The sequence below is a fragment of the Populus alba genome, chromosome 16, assembly GCF_005239225.2.
Source record: "Populus alba chromosome 16, ASM523922v2, whole genome shotgun sequence".
Classification (NCBI taxonomy): Eukaryota; Viridiplantae; Streptophyta; class Magnoliopsida; order Malpighiales; family Salicaceae; genus Populus; species Populus alba.
The window spans coordinates 5,979,787-5,991,797 of NC_133299.1; the positions used below are offsets into that span (position 1 = coordinate 5,979,787).

General features: G+C 31.8%; 2 protein-coding genes across 2 annotated transcripts; one reads left to right on the top strand and one right to left on the bottom strand.

Moving 5' to 3' along the window:
• Window positions 1–672: 672 nt before the first annotated feature.
• Window positions 673–2,814, top strand: LOC118051188 (glycerol-3-phosphate acyltransferase RAM2). Its single transcript, XM_035061768.2, has 2 exons — window positions 673–1,345; window positions 1,458–2,814. Exons 1-2 carry the CDS (start codon window positions 740–742, stop codon window positions 2,355–2,357), a joined length of 1,506 nt encoding a protein of 501 aa, XP_034917659.2. The 5' UTR covers window positions 673–739; the 3' UTR covers window positions 2,358–2,814.
• Window positions 2,815–3,209: 395 nt separating this feature from the next.
• Window positions 3,210–11,447, bottom strand: LOC118051183 (universal stress protein A-like protein; the record flags this gene model as incomplete). Its single annotated transcript, XM_035061755.1, has 5 exons — window positions 3,210–3,339; window positions 3,883–4,001; window positions 4,181–4,287; window positions 4,404–4,588; window positions 11,434–11,447. Coding segments are annotated over 5 exons (555 nt in total), but the record flags the coding sequence as incomplete, so codon positions are not given.
• Between the last annotated feature and the right edge of the window lie 564 nt (window positions 11,448–12,011).

The following is a 12,011-nucleotide window of genomic DNA, read 5'->3' on the forward strand; positions in this document are numbered from 1 at the left end:
TTCTCTACCTGGTATGTGCCAGAACTAATGACTTCGAACTCCACTACCTTTCCCTTAAAATTATGTAAGATGATTACTACACTCCAAATTGCTCTCTAATCCTTGCTGGTTTTTAATTTTCCGTAAAAAAACATTTTTGCTGTTCTGTCACATCAAACTCTCTATCTCTCGCTAATATTTTTCTTTTTATATCCCCTGCAGCTCCAAGTTTCTCTCTCATGTGTTCAAATCTTCCTCCAGATCCACATAGTTGATTGATGCTTAAAAAGTTCCAAGTCTCAGAAATCGGAATCATCAAAATCAACACACCATAAAAATCGTGAGTTTTTTAAATGTTAAAATATTGCCACGTCTCTATCATCGCCCATTTTCCAGAAACTAGCATTGGACATGAAAGTGACATGTATTGCAAAGCTTATTACACACACATGACAACCATGGCAGCGATGAACACAAAGTCATTTGATCACAAACTTGGCATTGTTTATCCTCAAAATTGTACCTGACCATCGATTATACCATAGCATACTGAAGCGCATTTTGGAATATCGAATGCGCCAGATATCTCCCATGTCACCCTGGCTCTGAGATCCCAACGATCCACTTTTCTCGTAAATATCTCACTTTTGTTCATGTCCTTCAGTTTATTTTTTCATCGTCTCTATAAAAGCACCACCAACTTCCAAGTTGCTCATTCAAAATCTTAGGCACTAGAAACCAATCATATATAGTTGCAACAATGGATAGCTTTCCAACTGTTGACAAATGTGCATCCATAGGCAGAGAAAAGCACACTGTGGTAGCTGACATGGATGGAACCCTGCTTAGAGGTCGTAGCTCATTCCCTTACTTTGCTCTACTTGCCTTTGAAGCTGGTGGGATTTTTAGGCTGATTTTCTTGCTCTTGGCCTCACCGCTAGCAGGACTTCTATATTACTTTGTGTCCGAGTCTGCTGGTATTAAGGTTCTTATATTTGCTACATGTGTCGGAATGAAGGTTTCCGATATTGAGTCTGTGGCTCGTGCTGTGCTGCCTAAGTTTTACTCTAGCGATCTTCATTCTGAGTCGTGGCGTGTGTTTTCTTCTTGTGGAAAACGATGCGTTCTTACTGCAAATCCAAGGATTATGGTGGAAGCATTTTTGAAAGATTTCTTGGGAGCTGATTTGGTTTTGGGGACAGAGATGTCTACATATAAAGGCAGAGCAACAGGGTTTGTTCTTAGCCCAGGAGTATTTGTGGGGAAGAACAAGGCAGATGCCCTCAAAAAGGCTTTTGGAGAGGCACAGCCAGAGATTGGACTTGGAGATCGTCATACAGATGCACCCTTCATGGCTTTATGCAAGGTTAGTTAATTAGTCTACTGGTCTTTTTTTTTTCTTCTTTTTCTTAACCGTTTTCCCTTCATATATCACCGGGGCAGTAGCCGAGAGATTGACTTGATAAGAAAAACTACAGGATGGCTACATGGTGCCACCCAAGCCAGACGTGAAAGCAGTGACAACGGACAAGCTCCCAAAACCAATCATCTTCCATGATGGCCGGCTAGTCCAGAAACCAACACCATTATCAGCACTGCTCACAATTCTCTGGATCCCCATAGGCTTCATTTTAGCCTGCTTGAGAATTGCAGCCGGGTCACTCCTGCCTATGTCAATGGTCTACTATGCTTTCAGGGCACTCGGTGTCCGTGTCACCATAAAGGGAACCCCACCTCCCCTGGCGAAGAAATCAATCGGTCAATCTGGTGTCCTTTTTATTTGCTCTCACCGAACCTTGCTTGATCCGATATTTCTCTCCACTGCCCTCGGCCGTCCTATCCCAGCAGTCACGTACTCAGTTTCTCGTCTCTCTGAAATTATCTCACCCATCAAAACTGTTAGACTCAGCCGTCACCGTGCTACAGACGCATCCATGATCAAGAAGCTGTTAGAAGAAGGTGACCTAGCTATATGCCCCGAGGGAACTACTTGCCGCGAACCCTTTCTTTTAAGGTTCTCGGCTTTGTTTGCTGAATTAACAGACCAACTTGTTCCAGTGGCTGTGGTGAATCGCATGAGTATGTTTCATGGGACAACAGCAAGAGGGTGGAAAGGGATGGATCCGTTTTACTTCTTCATGAACCCTAGCCCAGCATATGAAGTAACTTTCTTGAACAGGTTACCACAGGAGCTAACCTGCACTGGTGGGAAATCTAGTCATGAGGTGGCAAACTACATACAAAGAGTGATTGCTGCAACCCTGTCCTATGAATGCACTTCCTTTACTAGGAGAGATAAGTACAGGGCACTTGCTGGGAATGATGGCACTGTGGTTGAAAAAACGAAGCTCCAAGCCAACAAAGTAATGGGGTGTTGATTATATTTGTTCCACAATTTGAGTTTAATTATACACCTCTGTGAGTCAATCACCAAGTGTCCTGCGCCCTTTGGGGTCACAACCTGTTTCAGTTTTCAAGTTGGTAGAAATGATATTTGCAAATAATAAATGAGCAAAATCAAGCTCAATAGCTTATTCAGGGAAGATGTGTTCCAAATATAGCTACCTCTGGTTTTAATGTTGTCACTGAAGTTGAGTGTCAGCCTTTCAAAATGAGCTAACTCGAACAATAAACGATTTAGTATATCACCAGAGGGAGCTAACAAGAGAACCGGAGGCTTATGGATGGCTAATTGTGTTACGAATTTCACTAGGCGCAGATAATCCAGACTTGAGACGAATGCAGGCAAATATATGGATGTGAACAAAAACATTGCTGTTAGCTCCACTAGGTGCAGTGTCAAGGATCTTCAGAAGGTTATTCCATTTAATTATTAATCCCACATAATACCTTGTTTTGCATTAAATCGTTTGACAGTACTTCGGATAAAACAACAAAATTGATGCTGCTTTAGATTCTTTCAGATAGTTTTGATGTAAACCTGCACCATATTACCACACACATACTATTTATCCATGCCAAGATATGGAATCATCAGCCATAGATTCTGCGGATTATGTCTCTAACATGTTGACGAGCGAGTAGATAAACTCAGCAGTTGCATAAAACAAACTTGATAAGAAAAATATACAACAGAGCACACGAGAGTACATAGCCGGGAGGTACAAGTAGGTTTTTTTGACTCGTTTACAAGGACACTGCATAACACAACAAGCACGCACAATCACACAATCATAGCTGCTCGGAGATCTCTGAAACGGCAGCGTTTATCATTTATCAGCGTTCCATTCTTTGCTCTTACTACTGGCCTCCTTAGTGATCTCCTTCGGCGGCTTGACAATAAGAACGGGGCATTTTGCATGGTGGGCGCAGTAGTCACTTACACTTCCTAGGAATGCTCTGCAACAAGCAAAATTCTATCACCACTATCAGACAAGTAAATAGATAGCAGCTATGTAATGTACTGCTGACTAGAGAAAAATATAAATTATATCTTGGATCTTACCTAACAGTTTAAGTTATTGGGTTGAGTTTAAGCTATTAGGTTGAAATAGTTCTTTGATATGGTATCAAAACCTTGATAACCAAGCGGTTACGAGTTCAAATCTCACTATCTCCATTTATTTAATAAAAATTAAACACAAGCCCCAAGTTTCAAATCTAAAAGGCTTTCACTTCAAAGGGTGTGTTAGAGAATAATATAAATCATATTCTAGGACCTTATCTAATAACTTAAACTATTGGATTGATCTAAAAATGCTCTCCAACAAGCAAAATTCTATCACTATCAGAAAAGTAAATAGATAGCAGCTATGTAATGCACTGCTAGTAGTGATTATTTGGACATTGTGAAGCATTAGAAATTGAGGTGAACAGCTCTAGAACTATACTTGCTTGCAGTGGCCTGGTATTCAAGTTGGGAAATTAATTAACAACGATCACCTTTTAATCTTGCCCAGACCACGGCTACCAAGAACAAGGAGATCAACCTGCATTTGTTCTGTAGCTTGACAGATTTTGTCTTTCGGCTCCCCTTCAAGAATAAGACTTTCTGCTTTGATCTACACAACATTTAACATCATGATTTAGAAGAAGGGTCTTGAATGGCCTTGACGTATAGGACTAGGAAATAATTATATTTTTATTTGCAGTAACGTTAAGGACAGGAGAAAGGAAACTATGATCCCTAAACTTCTATACCATATGATTAATTGCAATATTTATTTGTTTTTTGGCTTACCATCTTGTCTTTGCACATCTGTAGAGCACGGGACTGTAAGGCCGCATCATTTTCTGCCTGTGCTTTTCTCACAGATTCTACGATCGAAGGTGTTGCGTAAAAAGCTGCTGTAATTTGAAAGCAATCAACCTGTGCTTAACTATAAATAATCTCCAAATCATAATTAACTTGGCAAATAACAGTGCTCATCAAGCATAAAGATCTTGTATAAGGGATCTTAAACCTGCTCCACCTGGACCAGCAGGGATGATGTGGTGCTGGAAGGGCTGTTGAACATGAACCAGTGTGATCAGGCTAGATTCTTCCTGGCTCGGTACATTTGTTGGCGTGATGCCATCGACAAGATGGTCAAGAGCCCATTTGAGAGCATAGAAGCTCCCATCACTCTCATCAATGGCCACCATAATCCTCATTCTCTTTCTGATTTGCACTTCCTTCAACGGCTGCTGCACTAGCTGCTCTTGCATTAGTGCTCTTTCTAAATCTAAATTCGCACCTGTCTCCATTATCATTCCTGTCCCAACATCTTCTTCTGTTTACAACAACATCTTCATTACTATATCATATGAAACAATTGTCAAACGTTAAGGGTGTTGCGTGGTGCTTCGACTGCAAGCGTTTGGACACATGGTGTTCATGCAGGCAGAGAGTTCCAGATTTATTATGCATACCAAAACAAGACAGTTTTTCATGCATGACCCATGAGCAAATATATTTTGGACCTTTCGGTGTGTCTATTGAAAATGAAATCTAGCTAAAAAAATGTCGATATAAAAGAAGTACACAGCAAACCAACCAAACTCTAAATCATGTGAATTAAATAACCTAATAGAAAATAAACTAAGAAAACATTACAAAACTCAATTTAAAAAAGAAAAGAAAAAAAAACCTTAATGCTGGAGGATGGAACACAAACAATATATATATATATATATATATATATATATATATATATATATATATATATATATATATATATTTTAAAGCAAGTCTAAAAAAGCCATCAAGCCTGTATTCTAAGTGATGGGATCGGTATAGATGAATAGAAAATAATTCAAAGAAAATCACGATGTCCAATATTAAGAAACCTTAACCTTAAGGATGGGGAAAAAGAGAATTAAGTACTAAATGATATAATATTAAAATATAAAATTAAAATAATATTAATTGAAAAAAAAAATTAAAATAAATAAAAAACCTGAAATAACTCAAGACAGTTTAAGATTTTATGAAAACAAATCCTATAGAAAGCAAATAAAGAAAAAATAGAGTCTAATCACTAGTAATATAAATGATGAATTATGAAAAAAAATATATAAGCTTAAAAAAGGGACAAAAAAGAATAAAGTAAACTCGGACTAATATTTCAAACTCATAACTATTGAAATTCTAGACCCGGGTTAAATCAAGAAACTCAATTCTCAACAACTTTAACATTAAAGGATGAAATCGAAAAAGAATATCAATTTAAGAAATTAGTGAAAGAATGAAGATCAAAATTGATAGAAAAAGAATTTAAGGTGGAAAACATGGTAAAAAAAATTAATTTAAAAAATTATTCCAAATAAAATAAATAACACTTAGAAGAATGAAAACCAAATTTGAAAGGTTAAAAAATTGAAGAGGAATGAAATTAAAAATGAATTTTAATTTTATAAATTACTCAAAATTAAACAAATAGTAATCAAAACAAAAATAATCAAATTTGAAGAAAAACAAATTGAAGGGACTGTTTTAAAATTTTAAGGGTCAACGCAAGAATTGAGTGGAGAGAAAAAAGAAAAAGAAAAAAAAGATCATTTGTGTTAAGCTAGAGGGTCGTTTGGAACACGCACTACTTTATCATGAAGAGAAAGCTGAGACGATTCAAATACCACTATAAAAGACAGTGGTTGGTGACAAGATGGTATCACACATGTTGCCTTAATGGCATGGGGGCTACCCACTTGCTAGCGTGTATTATGTACAAAAGCTACCAAGTTTTTTTAACAATATTCAAGTAAAATAATGCCCTAAGTAGCCTTAATATTAACAAAAAAATATATTGTAAAATGACAAAAAAAAAATACAAAACAAAACATTTTGTATGAGAGTTTAGTTAATTTTGTCTTTAATGGTTAAAAAGTAATTTCACTGTTTTTAAAATTTGTAAAAGACCAAAATATCCTTGTTTGAAAGATAATCTTTTTTTTTATTTTAGGATTAAATTAATAATTTTATTATGTAAAAAATAAAATAAAATAGATAATTTATCTTTATAAATTTTGCAAAAAATAACTGTATAACGGTAAAAAAAACAATCTTACCTCTATACCTAGTCCAAAGCTTTTATAGCTCAAGAGTAATTTTATAATTATATTATTACAATAAAAGGTATTTTGTACCCTGTTGCATATCAATTTTCCTTCTTATATTTAGGAATTTGTTAATTCTTTCTCAGAATTTTCCCTTAAATTGCTTGACATTGACACGTGGGTATTCTCATCTTATTTATTAGAACTTTGGGCAATTTAGGAGCTGTAAACTAAATGTTAATTTTGAAGCACTCTAGGCAGAGGCATTTCCCACTTGGATGAGCAGATTTGCAAAAACCATAGCAGTCTTCTCCGTTGGTCGACAGAAAATCAGATAATTTGAAGTTGAGATTTTTATTTTTCTCCGATATAATTGACAGCTAGATTTCAACCTTATCTTGTTATTCAAGATCCCTGAAAATTCAACGTTAAACTTGTATGCTTTCACACCACAATTTCGCCTCTCTTTGCCATGATGATCTCTAATCTTTACCAAGTCCCTAGTGATCATGTTCAAAATGTGGAGGAGGGAATAACTTCAAATTCCTATTAACTTGTCTTCGAAACCGACAAAAAAATAACCTTGTGTTTAAAAATAAAATGGGTGCAATTTAGGAAAGGATTAGAAAGGTGATCGGTGTTATATTATAAGCTGAACTGAAAAGATATTTGAATATTAAAAAAAAAATTAGGCACCACTAGCATGTCAAAAAGAAGTGTGAAACTTGTAATCTAGATTAAAGACTCAACTAGATTATATAATTTTTAAATAAAAAAAAAAAAAGCAAAACCAATAGATGGGTTGAATTTTTTTTTTAAAAAAATAAATCTTTCATAAATAAGCCTTAGTATAGTGGTTTTAATTTTAAGCCACGCTTGCGTGCTCAAAACCAAAAAAAAAAATTAAAAAAACAACAAAAAAAACACTTGAGTCAACTCGTCAAACATGCGAAGTAGGTGATGAAACCAAGATAATCCTATAGAAGGAAAGCGAAGAAAATCATGAAGCCCAACTTTCAACAAACTTGATGTTGGAAGATGAAATTGAAAAACAAATCAGTGTAAAAAAAGAATCTAAAAAAAATCAATGTCAACTTAGGTTAACTTTTCAAACTTATGATCAGGTCACGAGACCAGAATTACCCTATCAAAACAATCCACGAAGACCAATGTCGACAAGATAACCTCACCATAAAGGCCTCACCACATTGCTTCCATCGCCACCAAGGAAGGTGATGTTAGGCTTCCAAAGTAAGCAGCATGCGCCGCTTGAAAGCGATGACTTCCTTCATATGCTGGGGCGTAGGCTGCACTCACCATATAGTTTATTCCTACCCATCCACCCTAGCCCACTATATTTGTTTTAGTGTCAATTTCAGTCTCTTAACTACTAACTGTTTTACGTCAACATTATTTTATTTTTATTTTGCCAAATTGAGCATCAACCGAGTGTTGGAAATTTTTCCTCAATGAACTTGATATCTAAGCAACCCAAATAAAATACCAAGTCAAATTCTAAATAAAAGTAATGTTAAAAGATCAAATAAAAAAAGAGTTGTGTGACAAGAAAAAAGAACAAAAAAAAAACTCTTTCCCTAGCCATGCAAACCAACCCCTAATGTTAGCAAACAAGAGGGAGTGAGGGACTAAACATTTGTTTAAGCTGCAAATTTGGTTTTTGAAGCTCTAATTTCTTTAAATCAATGAAATTGAGTTTTATATTTCTAAATCAAGCATTAATCAAGTGACAAAACATTACACCAACTCAATGAGATCCTCATACGCAAGCATAACAAAACTCATTAAGATCAATCTTAAATCAATGCAATGTTAAAGGATCAAATAAAAAATTAAATTAAATTGAAGAATCAAAAGAAAAAAAATCAAAGGACCAAAAAAATTAAGCAAAAAATTATGTGAATCCATAGTGTTTTGCCTCACAAGCTATGACACTTTTTATTGATGCCTCTTAGGTTTTTTTTTTTAGTTTTAATGAGAACTTTATCTTCTTTATATAACTCAAGACTAACTAAATGGCTACACTAAGACAATTTAATTAATATTAAAAAAAAATGTGCCAATGTTGCTAACAAGTATTTTAGCATTAATAAAAAGTTTTTTTATGAACTTAAAATTTGATGAATACTTTAATGAAATAAACAAGGATTATATACATAGATGAAGATATTCTAACACTAACTAAAATTAAGCCATGAAGTTGAGAAATATATACAAATTAAGATATTCAATCTAGTATTGTGGGAAGCCCTTTATTTATTTTTATTTAATTACATGACACCACTTTTTTATATATATAAAAAGAGCAAGAATTTAATTTTTTATTGAAACAAACTAATTTGATAGTATAAGTTTTCCTTCTCTTATTAATATTTTTAATCCCATAACATTTTGTTCCATTTCATTTATTTAATCAAAATCAATTAAAAAACATGTAAAAAATAGACAATTTAAAATAAAAATAAAAAATGATATCTCCCTAACTAAAACCACTTTGTCTCTGTTTCGTCAACACACTCATTTCTAAAATATTAATTTAAAAAACTAAAATGATAAAAAATGAATATGGCAAAATTCTTGAGATAACAATATGTTAGAAGGCATTTTTTCATAGTAAATAAAGAACAAAAAAAAAAATTTGTTGCCTCCAACTCAATTTGGTTATGAAAAGTTAATTGCTTTGCAAGCAACAAAAGCAATTTTTTTATTTTTTTAAATCGAGTATTTATATTGAAATGTTATTTTCACATTTCAATAATCTCACAAAAAATAAATTATAATAAATTATAAAATTTAATTTTTTATTAATAGATCTAAATTGAAAAATTATTATTTCATAACTAGACTAGAAAATTTTATTAATAGATGAAAAAACATATAGACAATGTGCCATCCAAAAATAATCTACGTGTTAAGTGCACAATGTTTGCACCACACCATTTAGTTTTTTCCTTAATAATAATCTCTATTCTTATTCCTGATCTTAATCTTAATTTATCAAACATCCTAAACAAAAAAAAACAAAAAACAAAAAAAACTTTTCTCTCAACAAAGTAGGATTGAGCAAAAAAATAAGAAAAATTAGAAAAACCAATCCGCGAAAAAAAAAATTAGAATTTAAAAAAAAAAACGACCGATTTAGTTCGGTTTTGGTTTTATAAGCTTGAAACCGAAAAAACCAAACCTAAAAAACAAGCAAAGACTAAAAAAAACTGAGTTAAACCGGTTTGAATCGGTTTTTGTTCTAAAAAATTGAACCGAATTAAATCTAGTTGGTTTGTATTAATTTTGATTTTAAAAATAAAAATTTAATTTAATTATTTTTATTTAATAAAAATTAAATCAAAGCCAAAATAATGACTCCTGCAACAAAGCCTCCCAGCTTGTGGTTCAATCACCCACACAATCATTGCCAGCATGACTGTCTACACAGAAGTACTCTCTTTAACTTGTGCTGGGTACCCATTAAATATCTTTTCGCACTAATTAAACTCTCAGCATGTAACACAAAAAGAAAAAGAAAAAGAAAAAGAAAACATCTCAGCATCACAAAGCATTAAGGCTGCGATTGTTTCCTCGCAAATTTTGCGTTTGCGATACAAAAAACTTAATAAAATATTTGATAATATAATAAATTGTGTTTTTTTTACTGTGGAGTCCACTAAAACTTTAAATTTAAAATATAATTTTTGAAAAGCAGTTTTTACATGTTTTTGTAACTGAGTTTTATAAAACTCTGTTTATTTTTGCGTTTTTAAAAATATTTTTAAAAAATTTTAATTTTTTTTACTTCAAATTAATTTTTTTTATATTTTTAGATTATTTTAATGCGCTGAAATCAAAAATAATTTTTAAAAAATAAAAAAATTATTCTGATACATTTCCAAGTAAAAAGCACTTTAAAAAACAATCGCAATCATATAATTACCAAATATTTTATACATGTTTTTGCTTGTATATAATCTCCAACCATAATTTTTTCTAAACACATATCTAAATTCAATTAACCATACCTAATTATTTTTTAAAAAAAAATTTACTTTTTAAAATTACAACCATAAAAACTATTTAAAAACGTGCTTTAAATATTAGCAAAACCATGTTCCATTAAAAAAAAAAAAAAAAAAAAACCTCCTCAACTGCCTCTTCGAGTTGATTAATTTGAAAACTCGTTGTTACTCGTGAGCAAATCAGTTAACCTGCATATCTTTCTTAATTAAATATTTATTAGTATACTAAAAACAATTAACCAAGTTAAAATATATTTTTGATCATTTTGTTATCAGCTGTGTGTTGTGGCTTAGTTGTTAACGTGTGGAGGAATATAAATCACGTGTTTGAATCTCCATTGAAGCAAAATATTTTAACGAAGGTATGCTCAGGAGTGATTATGATTATATTATTTTTTTAAAATATTTTTTGTGTTGAAATTATTTTTGAGATCAATGTGAAACTATCTAAAATATAAAAAAAAATTAAATTTTAATAAAAAAAATAATTTTAATAAAACCGCGTTAGTGAATGCTTACGAATGTTTAGAAGACAAAAGTAACAAGTATTTGTTTAAGTGTCTTAATACTAACTGAATGTCATAGGTAAGTGGTTAACGCGTTGAATCAACTTAATGGAGGTCACGGATCCGAATATTTGCTTGATTGTTTTTATACTAGCTCAATGGTGGACGCGTCGAGCTAGCTTTGAGTTGGTTTAGAAATATAGTGTAAATTATGTTTTTAGAAAATTTAATTTTTTTTGTTTTAAATTTTATATATTTTTAGATTATTTTGATGTGTTGATGTTAAAAATAATTTTTTTAAAAATAAAAAAAATATTATTTGATGTATTTCTAAATGAAAAATACTTTAAATTACAACCGTTATTACATTCTCAAATATACTCTTAGTTACATTGCCTTTAAAAATATAAAAACGCGGGCCTAACTCTAGTTTTTTCTTATTTTTTTAATTTTATTTTTAATTAATATGGGGTTTTTTAGCCTTTTTTTTAAATTTTATTCTATAATATAAGACTTTTATTTAATTCTATTATTGTTATTGAATTAATAGTAAATCAATTTTTAAAATTTTTTTTATCGTTTCATGGCCCCTTTGTTTATCTTCTATTTTGTTTTTCCAATTCCTTCTTTTAATATAAGTTTTTTTTTAATTCCTTTAGTTTTTTTAACCCCCTTTTTTTTTATGGAGTTTGGTTTTTATTTAATTTTTTTAGATATTGTTTTTTTCTCTAGTCATACACAATAAACAAGGTCATGCGAGACAATTTCATATAATTTAATTTAAAAATCCAATAAACAAAATAGCATCAAGATCTTTCGAGTTTAAATTGTTATACCAAGTTTCGTAACAATATCAAAATGTTTCCAACAATCTAAATATTATTTTTTTAAAAATTCAAGTTTTTTTTTTTTAATCCTAGACACGAGGAGAGCACGATTAATAAACTAGTTCTATCATATAATAAACACTTATTGTCAAATTGTTCGAGAAAAAAATATCTAG